We start from the raw sequence: 24,026 nt of genomic DNA on the forward strand, positions 1-24,026 counted from the left end.
ACCGAGTAACACCGAGTAACACCGAGTAACACCGAGTAATACACAGTAATACAGAGTACGCCCAGCAGTGAAATACTTTAATGACGATATCTGCTCACATCAATAATAGCATAAATGAGAACATATAAAATATAAAAGTAAAAAAATACAAATAAAATCAAAATATATAGAGATAAGTAATAAAGGAAATATATAGAACACAATTATACACAAACAAATATTACATACATACATAGAAAAATATACACAATATATAGACAGAATATACACAAATATCTAAAGAAAAATATACACAAGAATCTATAGACAAATATACACAACAATATAAAGAAAGATATACACAATATATAGACAAAATATACACAAAATCTATAGAAACATATACACCTAAAGATCGATAGAAAAATATACACAATATATAGACAGAATATACACCTGAAGATCTATACAAAAATATACACAATATATAGACAGAATATACACAAAATCTATAGAAACATATACACATAAAATCCATAGAAAAATATACACAATATATAGACAGAATATACACCTAAAGATCCATAGAAAAATATACACAATATATAGACAGAATATCCACCTAAAAATCCATAGAAAAATATACACAATATATAGACAGAATATACACCTAAAGATCCATAGAAAAATATACACAATATATAGACAGAATATCCACCTAAAAATCCATAGAAAAATATACACAATATATAGACAGAATATACACAGCAATATAAAAAAAGATGTACACAATTTATAGAAAAATAAACACAAATATGGACATTAAAAACACCCACATAAAATATAAATAAAATGGAATTGTGAGACAGGGAGCTGGGGTGCAGTGTGGGGAGTGAGGTTATGGTTATGGTATTTAAGTGATTTAGTCGTAGATTAATTTTGCCTCATTTACAGTCGTGGTGTGACCTCATTACTTTAATCAGCGTCCAGCTGCAGCAGGTTTTTGCCAGTGGCACTGTTAATAAATCCAGCTGTGTGAGCTTCCTGAGCCGCTGGGGTTTCTGGGGTGAACCCTGCACATGGTTTCTGTAGGTGTGTGTTTTTGCTTATTTCAGGATCTGAAGGGTAAAATGCAGGAGGCTATGACACAGGAGGTCTCGGACATCTTCAGTGACACCACCACTCCCATCAAACTGCTCGCTGTGGCCGCCACGGCCCCGTACAACACTCCCCACAGAGAGGAGGTACCGCACACACACACCGATACATACCAGACTCCTTATTCCATATTATTTTATTTTATTCATCCAGACACTCACAGCTGCATCACATCAGAAATACTGTCGTTATTTATGTGACTAACTGCATTATTATTGTTATTATTATTATTATTATTATTATTATTTACATGTCCTTTTTAAATTGGGAGGGGCGTGTCCTCCAGTCTACAGTTTAAACACCTGTAACACATCACCTGTAAACATCTAAAAGGTTAAGTATCTTCTAAGGGTTAAAGCTCTGGGTGTGTGTTTAGGTGTTTGAGGAGCGGGCAGCGAACTTTGAGAATCACGCCACCCGTTTGGGGGCGACTGCAGAGAAGGCGGCCGCTGTGGGAACAGCCAATCGCAGCACAGTGGAGGGAATCCATGCTGCAGTCAAATCTGCCAGAGAGCTAACACCACAGGTAACAGAGGGGTGTGTGTGTGTGTTGTAAATGTATTTTGAATTAATATTAAATATTAATATTAGATTTATATATATATATATATATATAAAAGAAATAAGAAAACTTGTAATAATGTGTAAATAATAATAAATAATGTAAAATATTCTACCTAGATAGTGCGCCCCCTATTGCTTGAAAATTCAGTTCTGCTGTGTCTGTAACTCCACCTGAGGATTTTTCCATCTATGATGTGATGGTGGGTGGCCACCTTCCTTCCATTGGTGTCCGCAGTGGCATGTAAAGCAAAAAAAAAAAACTCCAATTGGATCTACTCTTTAAAGCTTTTTACAAAGTGTCCGCAAACTTTTGACCAGCAGTGTTGGTAAGGTTGTTTGGGCTTCCAGTCAGTGGTGTGACTGGTGGCGGATGGCAGATGGTGAGGATGTTGTTGAACTCTCTGCAGGTCGTGTCTGCCGCTCGCATCCTGCTGAAGAATCCTGGAAACCAGGCGGCTCACGAGCACTTCGAGACCATGAAGAACCAGTGGATCGACAACGTGGAGAAGATGACGAGTATGTTCACACGCTTCATGAGCTTTGTGCTTCACGGAAGCTGATGTAGCGCAATATTGCACATCACTATTGGTCTAGATGTTCTAGATAACAGAGTTCTACAGCGTCTGAAACCATAACCTATTGCAGTGTGTGATGGTTTAGGTCTGCATACACTTCCATTAGCATTAGCCTTGGAGCTACAGTGTAAATCTAAATCCAATGACTTTTGCTGCCTTCTCTCTCTCTCTCTCTCTCTCTCTCTTTCTCTCTCCCTCTCTCTCTCTCTCTCCCTCTCGTCCTCAGCTCTGGTGGACGAGGCGATAGACACCAAGTCCCTGCTGGACGCGTCAGAGGAGGCCATTAAAAGCGACCTGGAGAAGTGCCAGATGGCCATGGCCAATCACCAGCCTCAGATGCTGGTCGCCGGGGCAACCAGTATCGCCCGGCGGGCCAATCGGATCTTGCTGGTGGCGAAGCGTGAGGTGGAGAACTCTGAGGACCCCAAGTTCCGCGAGACGGTGAAGGCGGCGTCCGACGAGCTCAGCAGCACCATCTCCCCAATGGTGATGGGAGCCAAGGCCGTCGCTGCCAACATACAGGACCCGAGTGAGACCCTCACACTGCTTCTGACTAATCACTGGGGTCTTTCCAAATTCACAAACAAATAGAGATTTGTTCCTCCTGCTTCTGTTGGAGTAACTGTCTCTACTGTCCAGAGAAGAAGACTTTCTACTAGATCTTCGAGGAACATTGCTGTGAGGATTTGATTGCATTCAGTGACAAGAGCAGGATGTTGGAAAGATGATCAGTAAATGTTTTTGGACACCTTTCCAAATGAATGCTACTTTAAGCTGCACCCATTGCTGACACAGATGTGCAAATGCACAGACACAGCTGGTCTAGTCCCTGTAGAGAAGAAGTACTGCCAATAGAATAGGACTCTCTGGAGCAGATCAACATCATGACCCTATTGGCTCCATGCTGCCTAATAATGCCAGGCGTGGGCTAGAGGGGTATAAAGCCCCCCAGCATTGAGGAGCTGTGGAGCAGTGGAAGAACTGTGTTCTCTGGAATGATGGTGGTGGAGGAGCTCCATCCAGTACTTTTAGGATAAGGTGGGGATGATGATGATGATGATGATGATCAATCATCCAACATCCTGAACTCACTAACAATCTGAATGCAATCAAATCCTCACAGCAATGCTCTTCTTCTTCTCTGGACAGTAGAGACAGTTATTCCAACAAAAGCAGGATCAGCTTTTTTAATCTCATTGATTTCAGAAGAAACAGTGAATGAGCAGGTGTCCCAATACTTTTGTACTCAAAGGAATGCATAGCCTGTTGAATTTGGTGGGACCCTCATCATCACACACCAGCAGATATCCCCCCAAACTTCGCTCTTAACCTCTTTCTCTCTCTCTCTCAGCTCTTCAGAAAGGTTTCATGGATTCCGGCTACAGGATTCTTGGTGCCGTGGCTAAAGTTAGAGAGGCCTTCCAGCCACAGGAGCCGGACTTCCCACCACCCCCTCCTGACCTTGAGCAGCTGCATGTGAGTGAACTTGAGACCTCTTGTTCCCTAAACACTGATCTTTCCCTGTGATGTTGACCAAGTCTTCAATCACCATAAGGGTTTGGAAAATGCTACACACAGACACACACACACACTCTGCCTTATCACTGGACTGTTTAAAGCTATAGTTTGCAGCAAATCAACCTTAAGAGAGCGTCTCCATCATTCCCACTCCGGGCCGGAGCGCTGCTGCTGCTACTGCACTATGGAGGTTTGGTGGAGGAGCTGCAGGAGGAGAACCTCTCTCCAGAACTGCTGCTGTGTAACGCTGCAGAACCCATAGAGTCATATTAGTGTAAACTCCTGTAGTGTTACTCTACCACCTCAGCCCACATGCTGCTCCACCTTCAGATCAAGCTTCTGGAGCTTCTCACACTGTCCAGAAATGCATGTGACTTGAATGCGTGAATTACACGCCTCCACTGTAGGGGGAGCCCAGGAGCAAGAAAGGGCAATTCTCGCATGATGCTGCTCTAAATTGTGTGTTGTAGACTTAGCATTAGCATAAGTATTTGGTCAGACCCCCATTGGAGCCCCTGGAGTTTCTGTAGAAGTAATGATCTTCACTGTTATGTCCTTGATTAGCTGAACGACGATGCTGCTCCTCCAAAACCCCCCTTGCCAGAGGGTGAGGTGCCTCCCCCAAGACCTCCCCCTCCAGAGGAGAAGGACGAGGAGTTCCCTGAGCAGAGAGCCGGAGAGATGGTCAGCGAGCCCATGATGGTCGCCGCCCGGCAGCTCCACGACGAGGCTCGCAAGTGGTCCAGCAAGGTAACAGACGTTACTCGATACATGATGGTGTGGGTTCGCAGTGCTGGTCCTAGCCTTGACATGAGTTGGGTTCATCCTTGTGTGTGTGTGTAGGGTAATGACATCATCGGCGCGGCGAAGCGAATGGCTCTGCTGATGGCGGAGATGTCTCGGCTGGTTCGGGGAGGCAGTGGTAATAAACGTGCCCTTATCCAGTGCGCTAAAGACATCGCTAAAGCTTCGGACGAGGTCACCCGCCTGGCCAAGGAGGTCGCCAAGCAGTGCACAGACAAGCGCATCAGAACCAACCTGCTGCAGGTACACACACACACACACACTGCATCCACAACCTCCTGAGATACACACATCTCTTACTCGTGTTTACACTATATGGACAAAAGTATTGGGACACCTGCTCATTCTGGTTGCATTTAGCCACAAGAGTAGTAGTGAGGTCAGGATGTTGAATGATCACCACCCCAAAAGTACTGGATGGAGCTCCACCACCATCATTCCAGAGAACACAGCTCCTCCACTGCTCCACAGCTCCTCAATGCTGGGGGGCTTTATACCCCTCTAGCCCACGCCTGGCATTATTAGGCAGCATGGAGCCAATAGGGTCATGATGTTGATCTGCTCCAGAGAGTCCTATTCTATTGGCAGTACTTCTTCTCTACAGGGACTAGACAAGCTGTGTGTGTGCATTTGCACATCTGTGTCAGCAATGGGTGCAGCTTCCATAAATATGGGTGTCCATAAATATTTGGACGTATGTTGCACTGGATGAGGAACTAAAAGTGTGTTGAACTGTATCTCTCTCTGCAGGTATGTGAGCGTATCCCCACCATCAGCACCCAGCTGAAGATCCTCTCCACAGTCAAAGCCACCATGTTGGGGCGCACCAACATCAGTGAGGAGGAGTCTGAGCAGGTGAGAAACCATGGCGCCTCTACCTCTGGTCCGTTCTCTCTCAGGTAAAGCTGGTATCAGCAGAATACCCCACCTGGAACTGGTCCACCATAACTCCTCCTTAAAGTCCTGTTATCTGTGTTTAGCTTAGCATGTTCATGCCTGCTGCTCTCTGAAGGAGTCTTGATTCCTCTCTGTGGTTCTTCATCTTACTGTTAGGGAAGTTCTACTTTTACGCCTTGGTTCTCCATAGAACCATAATAATAACAGAACCCCGGAGGAACCCAGTTTTAGGCGCACAGTAGAACTGAATCAATGCTGTCTGTGTTTCTGTCTGTTTCTCCAGGCGACGGAGATGCTTGTCCACAATGCTCAGAATCTGATGCAGTCGGTAAAGGAGACTGTGAGGGAGGCTGAGGCGGCGTCCATCAAAATCCGCACAGACGCCGGGTTCACGCTGCGCTGGGTCCGGAAAACACCCTGGTACCAGTGAGGGAGCGTTCATTCGGGTCCAGTCCAGAAGAACCTGCACGCACACCGCCAGCCCACCGCTTCACACAGCACCAGCACCTGCAATATAACACACACACACATACACACACACACACACAAGCACACACTCACGAACACACACTTTTACCCCCTCAGGTCCAGCCGGTCTGTCCCGATATCCCAAACCTCTACTCGTATACCTGCTGCTCCTCCTCCTCCTCCTCACCTCCGCTGCAGAATGTAAGATCAGGGACAGCCCGATTTCACTCTATCTGCTATTATTAATATTTTCTGATGCAATTATTATTATTTTTTTATAATTTGTAATAAATACCAGCTTTGTTCTGAGAGATTCCCAAGTATTATATTTTATATTTAAATCTGATAGATGATTATTTTGATGTCGTGAGCCCTCAGAGCTCACAAAAAGAACTTTTTGGAAATTTTCTTAGTGAACACTTCGCAAAAAACGCATTTTTGTTTTTGTACGTCGTCATATTTTCATATTTTGATCTCAATATGAGAGTAAAGAACATGATCAGACCACACTTTCTGATTTCTAATGTTATGGCAATAACTCTCTGCCAAAGATTCAGTGTCAGGTTCTTCCCATCTGTTATTGTGTTTGTTTATTAAAAGGGAATCATCGTTAAGGACTAAACTAGGATTTAAAGGATTAGTCTCGTCATTTGTCCTCTAAAAAACTAATAATTTAAATATTTTGGGGGCTTTTCTTGTCTTTAACACTTTAAACTCTCTATATAGGCTCACACTTCACTACTGTCATAACTTACAGTTACAATTTCATAGACCCTACAATAGAGCCCTGAGGCACTCCAAAAAGTCTGATAAGCTTTATAATGCTAAATGTCTCCCATTACTTTCCTCTTTTGGATTAATGACTGAATCAATAAACCAGGGTTTAAGCAAGGTCAATGTCATGGAAGATCCAATTTACATGTTGTGCAATATGCAAAACGCTCAAAACACACAACAACCAGCGTCCACTCCTCCAGTCCAGTGTATGAAAACTAAGCTGCAAAAACTGAAGGATGCCTGATAATTAAAAAGTAATGCGTCTACATACACTGATGAGCCATAACATTAAAACCACCAGCCTACTATTGTGTCTGTCTTCCTCGTACCGTGGTATCTGGCATGGGTTGGGGTGGAGCATCCATGACCATCAGTGAGTCCTAGGTGCCCATGACCCTGACGCCAGTTCACCGGTTGTCTTTCCTTGGACCACTTTTGGCAGGTACTGACCACTGCTTACCAAAAACACCCCAAAAGAGCTGCCTGCTGATTTTTGGAAACTGTTTTGGAGATGTTCTGACCCAGTCATTATCTAGAACATCAACACCTTCAAGATCTGACAGCTCGCTTACCGCCTAATAGAGCCACCCCTTGACAGGAGCCACTGGAACCAGATCAATGTTCTAGACTTGACCTCAGCTGCCTGTGGTTTTAATATTCTGGCTGGTCGGTGTACATTATTAGCCTACGCAGTTTAGCTCCGCCTATTCGCGCTGAAGTTATAAGGGTCCGGTCATTTCACTGTGGTGGATATCATGGGAACAGATCTGGTGGGGGTTGAACTTTCATCCTTAAAAAAAAAAGAAAGAAGGTTCTACATCTGGTTGGTTAAGCGATGCCATACGAGTACCACTTGTGGTTCCGTTTGGAATTCCAGCACATTTTTTAACCCTTTACATAAAGAGAAGGTTCTTGAACCCTTAAAAGGTTCTTCAAGGTTCTTTAGGGAACCAAAACTGCTTTGTCCTGGGATTGGTTAATATCCGGGTCATTAAGAACTAAACCGTGTACTAGCTGAGCTTGGATCTTTGTCCAGGTGCTCAACAGTTTGTATTCTTTATAAACCAACACACACACACACACACACACACACACACACATATATATACACATACAAATATACACATATAGTCACTGTCCTGAAAAAAAACCTTCTATCTCCATGTCTGCCGTTTTTCACTTTTCTCCATATTCTGAATCTGGCAGTTGTTCTTTATACTGCATCAGAATTTCATGATGAACGGACCAATAGAAACGCTCCAAAATGACCCGGAATCAAATCTTTCTACATTGACCTCCATTGAAAGTTCGGAAGGTTTTTACCTTCTCCTGTAAAGTTGCTTTTTGTTGTTTGTTAAGATACAAGGTTTTTTTTTATGTGACATTGATTATATATTAAATACACACACACACACACTCTCACACACACACACACACAGCATAGTCTCTCCCGTCCTGTTGTTTCAGATAGACTGCCGCTGTGCTGGAATACACTAATGAACACGCTCGAGTTTATGAGTGCTGTCGAGTTTTGTACTCTTTCCATTTTCTAACGTTGATCAGACATGTTTGATCAGACACGAGTTGGAATGTAAATATCATGTCGACCCCGTTACGACTCGCTCCTGTATGTGCCTTAATAAAGCCTCTAATAATCAACACTAACAGCAGTGATGGTGATTTTTTTGCTAACGTAGGATCTACAGTATTTAAGGGGGTCTGGGTCTGGGCTGAGCAGACTTTCTCTACAGTGGAGGCGAATGGAAGCAGGCATCTGTCGCCATGACTACAACACAGATACAGCCCATCATTTAAAAGTTAGGCTTAGGTTTATGATTTGGGTTGAAGTTAGTCTTAGGTTTAAGACTAAGTTTCAACTTTGAGTAAAGTTAGAATAAAGTTTAGGTTCTGGGTTGAAGTTGGGGTCAGGTTTAGGATTAAGTTTAGATGTCCAATTAGTGCTGTTAAAGTTAAGATATAGTTTTAATTCTGGGCTGAAGTTCTGTTTAGGACTAGGTTTAGGATTATGTGTAGTTTTTGAAGTTAGGGTCAGGTTTAGAACTAAGTTTCACTTTTGGGTTGAAGTTAGGTTTAGGTTTAAATTCAGGATTGAAGTTAGGGTCAGGTTTAGGTTGAAGGGTTAAAGTTATGTTTAGGACTAGGTTTAGGATTAAGTGTAGGTTTTGAAGTTCGTGTCAGGTTTAGGTTCTGGGTTGATGTTGGGGTCAGGTTTAGGATTAAGTTTAGATGTCAAATTGAAGTTAAGATATAGTTTTAATTCTGGGTTCAAGTTCTGTTTAGGATTAAGTGTAGGAGTTTATGTTTAGATCAGGTTTAAATTCTGGGTTGAAGTACTGTTTAGGATTAGGTTTAGGAATAAGTGTAGGTTTTGAAGTTAGGGTTAGGTTTAAGACTAAGCATTAACTTGGAGTAAAGTTAGGATAAAGTTTAGGTTCTGGGTTGATGTTATGATTAGAATTAAGTTTAGGTTTTGAAGTTAGGTTTAGGTTCTGGGTTGATGGGGTCAGGTTTAGGATTAAGTTTAGATGTCAAATTGAAGTTAAGATATAGTTTTAATTCTGGGTTCAAGTTCTGTTTACAATTAGGTTTAGGACTAAGTTTCACTTTTGGGTTGAAGTTAGGTTTAGGTTTAAGTTCTGTGTTGGTTAGGGTCGGGTTTAGGTTCTGGGTTGAAGTTATGTTTAAGACTAGGTCTAGGTTTAAATTCTCTGTGTTGAAGTTAGGGTCAGGTTTAGGTTTAAATTCTCTGTTGAAGTTAGGGTCAGGTTTAGGTTTAAATTCAGGGTTGAAGTTAGGGTCGGGTTTAGGTTCTGGTTGAAGTTATGTTTAGGACTAGGTTTAGGATTAAGTGTAGGTTTTGAAGTTGGGGTTAGGTTTCACTTTTGGGTTGAAGTTAGGTTTAGGTTTAAGTTCTGTGTTGAAGTTAGGGTCGGGTTTAGGTTCTGGGTTGAAGTTATGTTTAGGACTAGGTTTAGGAATAAGTGTAAATTTTGAAGTTGGGGTTAGGTTTAGAACTAAATTTAACTTTTGGGTTGAGGCTAGGACTAGGTTTAGGTTTAAATTCTCTGTGTTGAAGTTAGGGTCGGGTTTAGGTTCTGGGTTGAAGTTATGTTTAGGACTAGGTTTAGGATTAAGTGTAAATTTTGAAGTTGGGGTTAGGTTTAGAACTAAATTTAACTTTTGGGTTGAGGCTAGGACTAGGTTTAGGTTTAAATTCTCTGTGTTGAAGTTAGGGTCGGGTTTAGGTTTATATTCAGGGTTGAAGTTAGGGTCTGGTTTAGGTTCTGGGTTGAAGTTATGTTTAGGACTAGGTTTAGGATTAAGTGTAGGTTTTGAAGTTGGGGTTAGGTTTCACTTTTGGGTTGAAATTAGGATTAGGTTTAGGTTGTGGGTTAAAGTTGGGGTCAGATTTAGGATTACATTTAGGTGTTGAAGGGATGAAGTTAAAGTTAGGACCAGGTTTAGGATCAAGTTTAGATGCCGGGTTGAAGTTATAATTAGGTTTAGGTTCAGGTTCAGCCTGGTTTTGGTAGGTATACCCACACAGATGTTAAAGGTGGACCCTGGGGACAGTGTATGGTAGTAGGAAGTGTGAAGATATGGGCCCTTTAATTCACAATAATGGAGAAAGAGTGGTCTGGGGAGGGAGGAGGAGGAGGAGGAGGAGGATTAGCACTCACATGAAAGGAAATCCTCATTTTTAGAGGAGTGTCCTGTTTTAAAGTGCCTGCCATGTCCACCTTACAGACAGCGAGAAAAGGAGACAGCAAGCTGAGGTAGGAGACTGATCGATACAGTGGTCAGGAGGCTGAGAGAGATCTGCAAGGTAGCCTATCCGTCCTCTGACCATCACCACTGGGTACGAGGAGGCTGGCTCTGGAGTTAGGTAGTGGATGACTGGAGCCGAACCACAGCTGCAGTCACACACACGGTCATCTGTTAATGGTGTTAGGAGGTTTTACACTGGACCAGTTATTCAGTCACCTTTCTCTTAGAAAACGGATAACTAATAAACCTACAGCGACGCAATCACTAAAAACAGTGAGGAGACTGTATTAGTTCTGCTAAAATCGAGTTTTACCCTTCGCGACCATCTTTTTCGAATTATCCGGTCCACCTTAAATGCACCAGCAGCTGCGGCCTGGCGACCGAGGCAGCACACTGCAGCTGCAGCGCCATTTAAGGTGGACCGGATAATTCGACAGAGGAGCCAACCCCAGCCTCTTTAACGTCAGTCTATGTGATGCTAATGTCATGTTTTAAGCTTAAAAATTGCTTCTGAGCTGGAAACGAGTCTTAATGTCAATAAAAGCAAACAAAATTAGCACTAGATATCTTTAATAACGTAGTGCTAGTGCTAGTGCTAGCTAGCTAACTCTAACGCTGGACGCCAAGTAGCTACGAGTTAAGCTAGAAATAAGCATTTTAGACAGAGTATTGTTATTTGATTATTATTATTATTATTATACGCGCATACAAATATTAGCTAATTATTTACAAAAATAACATGAAAAAATGCGAAATGTCACGTGGCTCCATCTGTCAAAACTGAAGTCATTTAAACATTTTTGCACGGGCTGTAAACTTCGTTCTGTTTAACTACTTATTCAATTCTAAAACCTTAAACACAACTAAAATTAAAACAACTATATATATATATATGTATATAAAAATATTTTTTTAAATATACGTTTATATATATTTTAACTAAACGCCTGCTTTTTTAAACCAATCACATTCCGAGAATCAGCCACGCCGGCCCGCCCACCGCTGATGTAACCAATCATCCCAGGCGGAGTGAGGTCGCGCGGTTTCCGCTTGTTTCGGCTGCTTCGTGCTCGTGCTGAGTTGTGCAGGGCTGTTGTTTGTTTACTTGTTTACTGGTTTGTTTATTTATTTTCTCGCTTTGCTTTGAACGCTTTGGTGCGACATAATGCCGACAGCGAGGTGAGTAACCATGGTAACTCGGGGGGGTGTTGTAGGTACGGAGTGACAGCACGGACACTTAGCTACGGTTGTCTCCACGTGTGTGTGTGTGTGTGTGTGTGTGTGTGTGTGTGTTCTTGTACTACTGTCCCAGTGAGGCTTAGACCATGTCCCCACAATTCTAGAATAACAAGTAAAAGGGGCTCAGGGCTCACCCTCAGTTTTAAACCCACTTTTATTTGATAAATGCAGATTTATTATTTATTATTTTAATAAAAATAAACACAAATATCAGGTTTGAGATCCTGAGGGTAAGTTTAAGTTCTAGGATTTAGATTATGGGTTATTTTAAGGTCAGGTTTAAGGCTAGGTTTAGGTATGGGAGTAACATTACTCCTGTAAATCACATCCTCTTCATAGACAAACCTGCACAGTTTAATATGCAAATCATGTTTAGCAAAAAAAATCAGAATTATTAATGTGGTGTGTGCAAAAGGAGTATTTAGTTTTTTTTAGTATATTATAATTTTTTATTTATAAATAAATATATATATATATATAATTTTACATATATTAGTCATTTTGTTACTGTTTACTTTAGTCAATAAATTGACATTTTGTCTAAAATATTTGTAAAAATGTTTAAAAATATATATTTATCATCAACGACAGTGTGTGTAATTTGAACAGGGTTGCCCAGACTAAAACTTTCTTAACTTTCGATGGAAGTGAATGTAAAGTATTTATTTATTTATTTATTTATTTATTTATTATATTGCATTTTGGAGCATTTCTATTGGTTCATTCATCATAAAATTCTGATACAACCTAAATACCAACTGCCAGATTCACATAATATAGAGATTTTATTGCGACAGCACACCAAACTACACCAGTAATGTCTAATTCTGCTGTATTAGACTGAAACACTTTGAGCTCTTGCATATTTCCAGTTATTTGGTTTCCAGTAAGTATTAATAACCTGCTATAATTATCTGTTAACAGTAAAAAGTGATCTGCCTGGACATCCGACCACCACGCACAAACCTGAGCCTTTAGTTTTGTTCACATAGGGTTCTCCGTGTTCTCACTCGGTTCTCTGGTCAGTGGTTATGTGGCACCATTAAAGGTGCAGAGCTCTGACAGCACGGCGTGGTCGGGCGGCGGCTGTAGGATTGCTCCTCACTGCAGGCTGCAGAAAGCTGCAGTCTTTAAGGTGGAACACAGTTTTTACTCTAGGGTTTTAGGAAGGGCTCGGAGCTCATACACAGATCTGATTAATAGAATAGATTAAACATCACATTAGCGTGTGTGTGTGTGTGTGTGTGTGCGTGTGTGTGTGTGTGTGTGTGTGTGTGCGCATCCAAAAGGCTTTGGTCAGCAGTATGCCATGTGCTCCCCATGCAGGACCCCATTGAAACCTGACACACACACACCCACCCGCATACATCTGACGTAGCACAGTAACTAATTCCATTTACTAAAAGTAAAACAGTATATTTTTAAGCCAGTAAAGCATTTTTTTAGAGGGCAGTTCCACCAACTTCTAAAATTCTGCATAATTCAGAGTGAGAGCTGAGCTGATTCAGAGTCGGGGGTCCGGTGTGAATCTGAGCTTCACTGTAGAGAAACTGACCCACTCTGATCTCTCTACAGTGGAGGTAAATGGAAGCAGGCGTCTGTCGCCATGACTACAACACAGATACAGCCCATAATTTATCTCCTATCCAAACCCACCAGTGCAGCTACACGAGTCTTCTGAGTTTTATATGGAATGATGATGATGATGATGATGATGAAGGTAAAATAGTGAATAGAGAATCTGAACTAATCCAGTTCTCTTTAGGGACTACTTTCTGTAGCTGCACTACACCCTGCAGCATGTATCCCTCCACCATTTTAATGATCTGGTTCTAAAAGCAGGTTCTAGAGCCGAGCTCTTCTCAGAACTCTGGTAGAACAGTGTCTCAGGCATCAGGCAGCGTCTTCATCACCATTAGGTGAAGAACTTTCTGTGAGGAGCTTTTAGTAGAGCTTCAGACGTCTGCTTCCCTTCACCTCCACTGTAGAACTCCAGCTCTGACTGAGGGAGGTTATCTAGAACCTCCACTGTAGAACTCCAGCTCTGACTGGGGGAGCTTATCTAGAACCAAGCGTTTCACAGCAAACCCACCGGATCCCACAGAGTTTGGAGAAAGCTGGTGGACTTTTAGTGTCTGATTCCCTTTCTGATCTCTCCTCTCCCCCTCTCAGTCAGAATGCCCTGTTTGGAATGGGAAACCCTTTGCTGGATATCTCCGCTGTGGTGGACAAAGACTTTCTGGACAAGTAAGTAAATGTGTTTCTAATAAAGTGGCCGGGGAGTGGAAGCACAGAGTAGGGGTTTCTAATAAAGTGGCCGGGGAGTGGAAACACCAGATAGGGGTTTCTAATAAAGTGGCCGGGAAGTGGAAGCACAGAGTAGGGGTTTCTAATAAAGTGGCCGGGGAGTGGAAGCACAGAGTAGGGGTTTCTAATAAAGTGGCCAGGGACTGGAAGCACAAGGTAGGGGTTTCTAATAAAGTGGCCAGTGAGTGGAAGCACAGAGTAGGGGTTTCTAATAAAGTGGCCAGGGAGTGGAAGCACAAGGTAGGGGTTTCTAATAAAGTGGCCAGTGAGTGGAAGCACCAGATAGGGGTTTCTAATAAAGTGGCCAGGGAGTGGAAGCACCAGATAGGGGTTTCTAATAAAGTGGCCAGGGACTGGAAGCACAAGGTAGGGGTTTCTAATAAAGTGGCCGGGGAGTGGAAGCACAGAGTAGGGGTTTCTAATAAAGTGGCCAGGGAGTGGAAGCACAAGGTAGGGGTTTCTAATAAAGTGGCCAGTGAGTGGAAGCACAAGGTCAGTGTTTCTAATAAAGTGGCCAGCTATTGATTGATATATATATTTTTTTTTTGTGTGTGTGTGTGTGTGTGCGCAGGTACGGCCTGAAGCCCAACGATCAAATCCTCGCTGAGGATAAGCACAAAGCTCTGTGAGTCTCCTCTCGCACGCACACAGGTTTCTCTCGTGTGGACACACCTGCTCTCACCAGAACACAGTCAGACCTTTTCAGTGCTGCAGTTTGACACAGTTCAGTACTCTGTCACTCTTCAGTACTGATCTCGTATTTTACTGCTTTTGTATATTAAAAATAACTTAATTTAAAAAACAGACACATTTAATTGAGCTTTAGGTATTTCCTGGAAATCTTCCGTGCAGTAAACATTGTCCAGCCCACTAATGTACTGGAGACCACCACTTCCGTCGCTGCTCTGGTTCTATACTGCGTTCAAAGTGGCCAGGGAGTGGAAGCACGAAGAAGGGGGTTTCTAATAAAGTGGCCAGGGAGTGGAAGCACGAGGTAGGGGGTTGCTAATAAAGTGGCCAGGGAGTGGAAGCACGAGGTAGAGGGTTTCTAATAAAGTGGCCAGGGAGTGGAAGCACAAGGTAGAGGGTTTCTAATAAAGTGGCCAGGGAGTGGAAGCACGAGGTAGAGGGTTTCTAATAAAGTGGCCAGGGAGTGGAAGCACGAGGTAGAGGGTTGCTAATAAAGTGGCCAGGGAGTGGAAGCACGAGGTAGAGGGTTTCTAATAAAGTGGCCAGGGAGTGGATGAACGAGGTAGGGGGTTTCTAATAAAGTGGCCAGGGAGTGAAAGCACGAGGTAGAGGGTTTCTAATAAAGTGGCCAGGGAGTGGTTCTACTGTAGTAAAAGGCCTTGCAGTGTTCAGTGGAGGAGATGATCATTTGATCCCACTGTGCTTAATAAACACTGATCAGCTGCAGGGTTCATTACTAACAGTGTAATTAGACTGAAGGGTTCATTAGATGAAGAGCAGCAGATGTAGAGTATAAATCACTGTATTCAGTACAGAGAGGATCTGATAGTAGCTTATAAGAATCTCACCCTGATGTGTTTAGTCTGTGATTACAGTATCGTGATCAATATCGTGATATAGTATTTTTGCCATATTGCCCAGCCCTAGGAGCACTGTTCTACTGTGCAGCTCCTCCTGCACTAATATAACCTTCATGGAAGAGCCCTCAAAAGAAACCCTTGCTTGCGTCCTCATGGACCGCCCAGAAGCTTAGCTTTAAAGTAGAGTGATAGTAATTTGAAGTGTTAAAGGTCAGAATGACCTCATACTAAGGATGCACCGATACGATATTAGGATTGGATAACGGTCCCGATATTAACAAAATCCATTGAACTGATCCCTTTGCATTTATATCTGTCTATATCTATTTTATTATATAAAGTAATGATTTCGTCAATCCTGATGCCTTAAGTCTCTCCCACATGGTGTGGCGTAGAGTCTCTTAATTCAGCAGTGGTATCGGACTGGTATCGGGTCTCGGCCGATATGCAAAGTGTATCAGTATCGGTATCAGAACTGAAAAAGCCAGATCGGTGCATCTCTACCTCGTACTGAATTATTTGATGGCACGTTGATGGTTCTAACTGGTCCATCCTGGTTCTGCCTGACCCGGCTCTCCACTACCCTCCTGCCCGCTGTCCTGCTCTGGGGCCTCTGGGGCATTGACTCACCCTCAGCTCACTGCAGGACTCTGCTTCTGACTGTTTACCTGCAGGACTTCATCATCACCTCCCTCACATCTTCATCTCGTTTGGCTCGACGCCACATTTACAATTTTAATTTCTCTTAATTCAGTTTAGTTTTATTATTGTTTTTAATCCTGTTTTGATTTTTATTATTATTATTATTATTATTTTGATCCGGTGTCGACCTGAGGAGGACTGGTTCCTCTCAAGGTTTCTTCCTCTCGACCTGAGGGAGGTTTTCCTTGCCACTGTTGGCACTAGCTGCTCAAAAGAGACTCGAACCCAGATCTCTGTAAAGCTGCTGTGTGACAACATTCGTTGTAAAAAGCCGAATTGAATTAAATTGAATTTGTGTTTGCCAACTTGCAACACTCATTTACCACAATAATGATCAGAAACCTTGTATCTTCTTTCTTGTTTGGCTGTTTTTTACTTTTAAATAATGTCAATTATTTAATTGTGAAATAATCAGAATTATATCAGACTGTCAGGATGAATGGACCAATCAGAACGCTCCAAAATGACCAAAAAAGTCCTGTAAAGCTGCTGTTTTGGAGCTATATGGTTTATGTATGACCCCACCAGTATATGGTTGGCCTGGGTGTTCTGAGCACTGCTTCCCCCTGAGAGGGGGGCGTCGCTGAACCCTCTGCCGCTGCTTAAGAACATCTTCACTCTTTGTTTCCAGGTTTGATGAGATTGCGAAGAAGAGCAAAGTTGAGTATCATGCAGGTGGATCCACTCAGAACTCGGTCAAAATTGCACAGGTAAGTTTATCTCTCTCAGTTTCAGTCTCAGAGACGCCAGCATGCTTACGGTGCAGCGTACCATCAGTCTACAGCGTCTGAAACCAGCGCAGCGTAACGCCGCACCGTCGCTGGGGTATAAGCGGAGGCGGAGCCAGACATGTGCAAAGTTTACATTTTGGAATGTTGCTGGGGCTAGGGTTCCGGGGGGGGGCAAGGGTTCCCGGGGGGGCTAGGGTTTCCGGGGGCTAGTAAACTCACTGTTTACTTTGAGGGTCTTGGTTACAGTAGCAGTGTGTGAAACTACCTCCACCATGTTTGGAAGCTGTATTTTAGCCTGGCTGGCTCTCACTGTGAGCTGAAGCTGGTCTGCTTCTAAACAGTGCTCTATTACGCCACCAAGAGGAGATTCAAATAATTCAGGAGTGAATTCTGGGTGAATTTTACACACACCTCAGTCATCACACACACTCACCATCACTCTGTCTCCACAGTGGATGATCCAGGAGCCTCATAAGGTGGCGACGTTTTTCGGCTGTATAGGGACGGACCACTTTGGGGAGATCTTGAAGCAGAAGGCCGCGGAGGCTCATGTGGACGCCCATTACTACGAGCAGAGTGAACAGCCCACAGGGACCTGCGCAGCGTGCATTACCGGGGACAACAGGTCAGACCTCTCTCACCAGTAATATCTGGGCAACAGTGGTGGTCAGTGGGGGGTAGTGGGGTTTCTGATAAAGTGGCCAGTGAGTGGACTCACAAGGTAGGGGTTTCTAATAAAGTGGCCAGTGAGTGGAAGCACAAGGTAGGGGTTTCTAATAAAGTGGCCAGTGAGTGGAAGCACAAGGTAGGTGTTTCTAATAAAGTGGCCAGTGAGTGGAAGCACAAGGTAGGTGGCCAGGAAGTAAACAAGCTACTTTTTCACAGGTGCACATAAACATTTACTCCTGTAATAAAGTGTGTGTGTGTGTGTGTGTGTGTGTGTGTGTGTGTGTGTGTGTGTGTGTGTGTGTGTGTGTGTGTGTGTGTAGATCTTTGATTGCAAACCTTGCAGCTGCAAACTGCTACAAAAAAGAGAAGCACCTGGACCTGGACAGCAACTGGGGCTTGGTCGAGAAAGCCAGAGTTTACTACATCGCTGTAAGTGAAACAAATACATACATACATACATACATACATAGTAGTGTTCCTCCTTCAGAAGAACATCCAGCAGAACCAAAGCACAGCTGTGAAACGGGCCAATTCCAAAACCTCCAAACTGTTACATCACAGTCCTCACATCTTATATTTACACCCCCAATATTTACATAAACCCCGTCCACAAGAGAAAGCCCTAGGAAAAGCTAACGTTACATGGCAGCGACTTCCAGAGATCGTGTTGTTGATTACTATAGCGTAGCTCATCACCTCCAGACCCTGCTAGTGATTGGAAGACGGGTTGCTATGGGAACCTGACCTTATGATCGCGGCTCAAACTCAGCCTGAGACTAAATGAAAGTCTGGGGAGCTTTTACCGTCTCTTCTCTCCATCGACTGGACGCCCAAATGAACTCCCATCAGAAGGGAAACACTGGCTTATTGTTCTTACCAGTCAGCATTGCAAGAAGGGGCTAGGCTAAAAGCTAACCGGCTACAGTCTCTTCAGCTTGCTAACAGCACATCGCACTATCCAGGACAGGTGCCGTAACTGGCCAATCAGAGCAGAGCTTGTCATATGTTGTTCTCAGATTCTCTGTGGTGAAATAACAGGGTGGTAAACAGGTTTGTTAAACAGCATCTGAGCATTTTCACTCCGGACAAAGTCACACACTTATTGTTAAAACATCAAAAGCCTTAAACACTTGAAACCATGGTACCTTTTATTAATTAATAATTAATGTCTGTTATTATTGTTGTTATTAATAATAACCTTGCCAAAAGGGCGTTTTGTGTATAAAGTGAATTAATGTGTGTGTGTGTGTGTGTGTGTGTGTGTGTGTGTGTGTGTGTGTGTGTGTGTGTGTGTGTGTGTGTGTGTGTTAGGGCTTCTTCTTGACCGTATCTCCAGAGTCCATTGTCAAAGTGGCCAAACATGCCTGCGAACACAACAAGATCTTCGGCCTGAACCTCTCCGCCCCCTTCATCAGCCAGTTCTTCAAGGAGCCACTCATGAAGGTCATGCCCTACGTCGACATTCTCTTCGGAAACGAGACGGTAAGAGCAAGTCTGTGGACGTTATTTCCCACAATGCAAGGCGAAAGTTGCATTTGCGAAGTTGCACAAAAAAACCAGAACTGGTGGACAGCCATAGTGCCAGGAGAACTCGCAGAGATGTTTGCTGTCATGGCAACGCTTCATCACTTTCTGTTGGTGTGAAGCGGGGTAGTATGTTATGGGTACTGTAACTAAACCCGCACTATTAGGACGTGTGTGTGTGTGTGTGTGTGTGTGTGTGTGTGTGTGTGTGTGTGTGTGTGTGTGTGTGTGTGTGTGTGTTGACCCACATGAACAGGAATCTTCAAGTCATAAAGACAGATCTGATCTGAGCAACAAATCATAGCCAAAATTGAGCAACAGGGTCCCGTACGGGAATGTGGGAGGGGCAGGAGCGAGACAGGTGCATGAGAGGGAGGAGTTTGATCAGGTGGATGAGGAGCTTCATCTCTGAGCTGCTGCTGTTGTGCTGTTTCTGCAGGAGGCGGCTACCTTCGCTAAAGAGCAAGGCTTTGAGGTGAGCACTCACTCACTCTTTCCATTCCATTCATGTCTGTCACTCCCTCACTCTTTCTCACTTACTCACTTTCACTATTTCTCTCTTACTCTCACTCTTTTCCTTTGTCTCTCCCTCTTTTTCTCACTTTCTTTCTCACTCACTCTTTCTCTTTGTCTCTCCCTCTCTCACTTACTCACTCTTAACACGTTCAGTTGTTCTGTACATGTCAGCGGAGATACAGGGTTAGAATGCTTCTCAACCAATCAGATTGTGAGGTTGAAACTAAATAGAGGATCTGCGTATGTATGTATGTATATATATATATATATAATCTCACTGTGTGTGTGTGTGTGTGTGTGTGTGTGTGTGTGTGTGTGTGTGTGTGTGTGTGTGTGTGTAGACGGACGATATAGCGGAGATTGCGCGGAGGGTCCAGCTTCTTCCCAAAGTGAATAAGAACAGGCAGAGGATCGTAGTGTTCACTCAGGGCAAAGACGACACTGTAGCTACTGTGGGTATGTATTCACTCACTCTCTCACTCTCTCACTCTCTCACTCACTCACACACACACACACACACACACACACACACTCCTGTTGTGATGTTTAACATTTTGTGATGTGGTGCTACTATTATTATTATTAATAATAATAAAAATAGAACTACAGCAGTGATGGTGTGAGGATAATAATGACCTAGCGAACACAGCTCTACCTCCACAGCACTCACACGTGTGTGTGTGTGTGTGTGTGTGTGTGTGTGTGTGTGTGTGTGTGTGTTCTCATTCCCTCTCTGTCCTGTCTGTTGGTCAGGTGATAAGGTGACCATGTTTCCGGTGATCGACATCGATCAGAATGAGATTGTGGACACTAACGGAGCCGGAGACGCGTTTGTAGGAGGTACGTTCAGTTCCAGCTTTTCAATAAACTCTCAGCAGTGCTTATCCCACACGACTCCACACACACATGCAGTGACTACATTCAATCAGGCTGTATAACCCCACTTTCACCCAAACCTCCTATCTCCACAAACAGCAGCTTTACAGGACAAGGGAAAACCTTCTGAACTTTCAATTAGATACAAAAATTAGATACAAGGTTTTTATCTTGCAGAATCACTTTCTGTCCCGATCCGATCCAGACGTATTTTAGTGGATCGAGTATCGACTATTTTAATCCTGATCCAGTTCTTAATCTTTGTTTGAACCACAGTGTTCAGAGCACCGTCTAGTGTCCTTAACATATCACTGCCAGACGTTACCCTCAGCCAGCTGCAGCAGCAGTAGTGCGGACGTTCTCAGAAGGTAAATAGAGGAGTTGAGGTTCTGCAGTGTGGAGCTATTTTACAGTGGAACCTGAAAACAGACCATAATATCTGACCCTTTATAAAACCATCACTGAAACACTCTTTTTACCAGCGGGAGAACCGGAGAACCGCTCACTCGCCTTTCTCTGTTTATAAACCAGCACTGAAGAACCCGCTCAGAACTGAGTGGAGGCTAACGCTAATGCTAACACACACACACACACTACAGAAACCCCAATCACACACACACACACACACACACACACACACACACACACACACACAGCACATTCACCCACTATAAACCAGTTACTACACACCAGTAGACCAACAACTGTGTACCATTAAACACACAGGAAGTGATCAGACTGCAGTGTGTAGAGGAGCTAGGAGCTGATTGGTCAGGGAGGAGATCAGACTGGATTATCAGATATTAAACACTATAAAACATAATTTTAGGAAAAGTCTCGACTAAACTAAATCAGTCAGTCCAGAACGTCTGGTTATAGAAACTGATTGTGTGTGTGTGTGTGTGTGTGTGTGTGTGTGTTGCAGGGTTCCTGTCTGAGCTGGTTCAGGAGAAGTCTCTGGAGCAGTGCATTCGTGCAGGTCACTACGCCGCCAACGTCATCATCCAGCGCTCCGGATGCACCTTCCCCGAAAAACCGGATTTTCACTAACACTCCCCTCCCCCCTCCAGCTCTCTCTCTCTCCATCTGTCCGTCTCTGTCTCTCGCTCTAATTCCCTGATCAGATGCCTGCGACTCGACTCGTGTGCCTCTACATTTGTTTACAGTTCCTTTGAGGGCATTCTTACTTAAGTACAATCACTTGAACCCGTTTTTGGTTGAGCGAGGATGGGAATGGCTGTCTTCGGGCATCTCTCTGTCGCTCTCGCTCTTTCTCTCTCGCTCTCTCTCTCTATAGCTTGCTCTCTTGCCCTCTCTCTCTCTCTCTCTCTCTCTCTTAAACTATATAGCGCTCTCTATAGCTGTCTCTCGCTCTCTCTCTATAGCTCTATGGCTATAGATGTCTGTGTGTGTGTCTCTCTCTCTCTCTCTCTCTCTCTCTCTCTCTCTCTCTCTCTCTGTGTGTGTGTGTCTCTGTGTGTCTCTCTCTCTCTCTCTCTCTCTCTCTCTCTCTCTCTCTCTCTCTCTCTCTCTCTCTGTGTGTGTGTCTCTCTCTCTCTCTCTCTCTCTCTCTCTCTGCGTGAGGAAGCGATGTGCCGGACGTCTGGCCTGCTGCAGCTCTGGACTCCAGTTTTATTAACACAATTTTAAAATAATAAACGCAGTGTCCCAATCACCCGGACCCACAGCCTTAAAGAAAGGGCTTCATTTAAAATAGTCTGATCCCAATCTGACCCCAAAGCCATTAGTCTGATTAAAAAAGAAGCAAACAGCTGATCCAAAACATTAAATAAGGGCTTTATTTACATATAAACACTTTTAATTATAACTTTTTTTTTGACAACATTCTCTTTCAGTCCAAAATTAAGCTGAAGGGGAACTCCACCCGTGTTCGAGAATTCTCTGAATAACTCTGAGTCGGGGGTTCGGTGTAAAACTGAGCTTCACTGTAGAGAAACTGACCCACTCTGATCTCTGTACAGTGGAGGTGAATGGAAGCAGGTCCCTAGGGACTATTATGCCGTATCCCTCCGCCATAAATGGATTTATGAAATAAAATAATGAAAAAGAAATTACAATTAGTTCTAAGGCCGAACTCTTCTCAGAAGTCTGGTAGAACAGATTATTAGAGCTTCAGACGTCTGCTTCCCTTCACCTCCACTGTAGAACTCCAGCTCTGACTGTGGGAGCTTCTCACATCTCACCAATTTGCTTATGCAGTGAATTTGGGGGGGGTCGGGGCTCGGTGGATTTCTCCTTGAATGGGATTATTCTGACGGGCAGGTGCAGCAAGCCTGCACATCGCCGGTGTGTGAGCGCTCCTTGGGGCCTATATTTAAGAAACTCTGGAGCTCCTAGACTGAGTGGTGTAACTCCATCTACTGGAGTGTTTGAAAGTCGGCTCCCTCGTCAGCTCTTCCACATGTCTGTGTTTTCAGGTCTACGTTGTTACGAAACACCAAACTCTTAAAAACGCACAAGTTTTAAATACGTTTTAAATATGCATAATGATGTACAGAGGGGGGCGTTTACTTCATCACACTCCTTTCAGGCGGCGCTGAGCTGTCTGACGGTAACACTTCAATAAAGAGATTCTTATTCTATGTGGTGTGTGTGTGTATGTGTGTGTGTGTGTGTGTGTGTGTTATGAAGAACTAATGCAGAGGTGACGGGTACAGTGGAGGTTCAGGGGTTAGAGCTCCGGGCTGTTGATGACAGGGTTGTGGGTTCGATACCAGGGCTCGGCAAGCTGCCACTGTTGGGCTCCTTGAGCAAGGCCCTTCACCTTCTCTGCTCCCCGTGCTGGAGTTGGCTGCCCACTGCTCTGGATGTGTGTGTGTGTGTGTGTGTGTGTGTGTGTGTGTGTGTGTGTGTGTGAGCTCGCTGTGCCTAGTTCACCAGTGTGTGTGTTTGAGTGTGTTCACTACCACAGATGGGTCAAATGCAGAGGACACACTTCACTGGACATAGCACAGTGACCGATACCCAAACCTCTACCTTTACCCATGGTTGGAGCTCCAGGTGTCAGCTAGAGGTTAGGTTAGGTAGGTCCAAGTATCCAGGGAAGAGGTTTAAGAACAGCATGTGATTAGCCTTAATACTCAAGGTCAGCTGAACTTGTACCCATGGGACTTGTAGTCCTTGATCCAATGCACTACAAGCGGTATGATTATTAATATATTTGTGTCTAATATAACTTTTATATTTAGATTATCTTTACTGTAGAGGATGTAGTTTTACATTTTACCACAAATTATTGTTATTGATTATTATTATTATTATTATTATTATTATTATTGGTGAAAGTACTCTTTCATTTAGGCCATTAAAGCAGAGAATTAGTGAACATATGACTCTATTTTATCATTACCGTGATCAAAATA

The 24,026-nt window shown here is 43.6% G+C and overlaps 2 protein-coding genes across 3 annotated transcripts in view; both read left to right on the forward strand.

Moving 5' to 3' along the window:
* Positions 1–8,401, forward strand: part of vclb (vinculin b) — a 39,895-nt gene extending 31,494 nt beyond the window's left edge. Inside the window, exons 13-21 of the mRNA XM_072667882.1 lie at positions 1,095–1,223; positions 1,514–1,663; positions 2,109–2,217; positions 2,503–2,805; positions 3,628–3,752; positions 4,359–4,544; positions 4,638–4,841; positions 5,349–5,453; positions 5,779–8,401. Coding sequence (XP_072523983.1) covers positions 1,095–1,223; positions 1,514–1,663; positions 2,109–2,217; positions 2,503–2,805; positions 3,628–3,752; positions 4,359–4,544; positions 4,638–4,841; positions 5,349–5,453; positions 5,779–5,925 — 1,458 coding nt within the window. The 3' untranslated portion in view covers positions 5,926–8,401. The remainder of the gene's footprint in view (positions 1–1,094; positions 1,224–1,513; positions 1,664–2,108; positions 2,218–2,502; positions 2,806–3,627; positions 3,753–4,358; positions 4,545–4,637; positions 4,842–5,348; positions 5,454–5,778) is intronic.
* A 2,029-nt stretch (positions 8,402–10,430) lies between these two features.
* adkb (adenosine kinase b) lies at positions 10,431–23,246 on the forward strand. 2 transcript variants are annotated; one of them, XM_072667883.1, is made up of 11 exons: positions 10,431–10,537; positions 13,941–14,015; positions 14,647–14,700; positions 16,959–17,037; positions 17,511–17,683; positions 18,048–18,156; positions 19,039–19,209; positions 19,691–19,726; positions 20,109–20,223; positions 20,521–20,607; positions 21,569–23,246. In XM_072667883.1, exons 1-11 carry the CDS (start codon positions 10,494–10,496, stop codon positions 21,691–21,693), a joined length of 1,068 nt encoding a protein of 355 aa, XP_072523984.1. In that variant the 5' UTR covers positions 10,431–10,493; the 3' UTR covers positions 21,694–23,246. The 2 variants fall into 2 exon arrangements, with proteins under 2 accessions (XP_072523984.1, XP_072523985.1); XM_072667884.1 differs by having other exon boundaries at positions 10,456–11,708.
* Positions 23,247–24,026: the final 780 nt, after the last annotated feature.

Source organism: Salminus brasiliensis, chromosome 22 (genome assembly GCF_030463535.1).
Source record: "Salminus brasiliensis chromosome 22, fSalBra1.hap2, whole genome shotgun sequence".
Taxonomy (NCBI): Eukaryota; Metazoa; Chordata; class Actinopteri; order Characiformes; family Bryconidae; genus Salminus; species Salminus brasiliensis.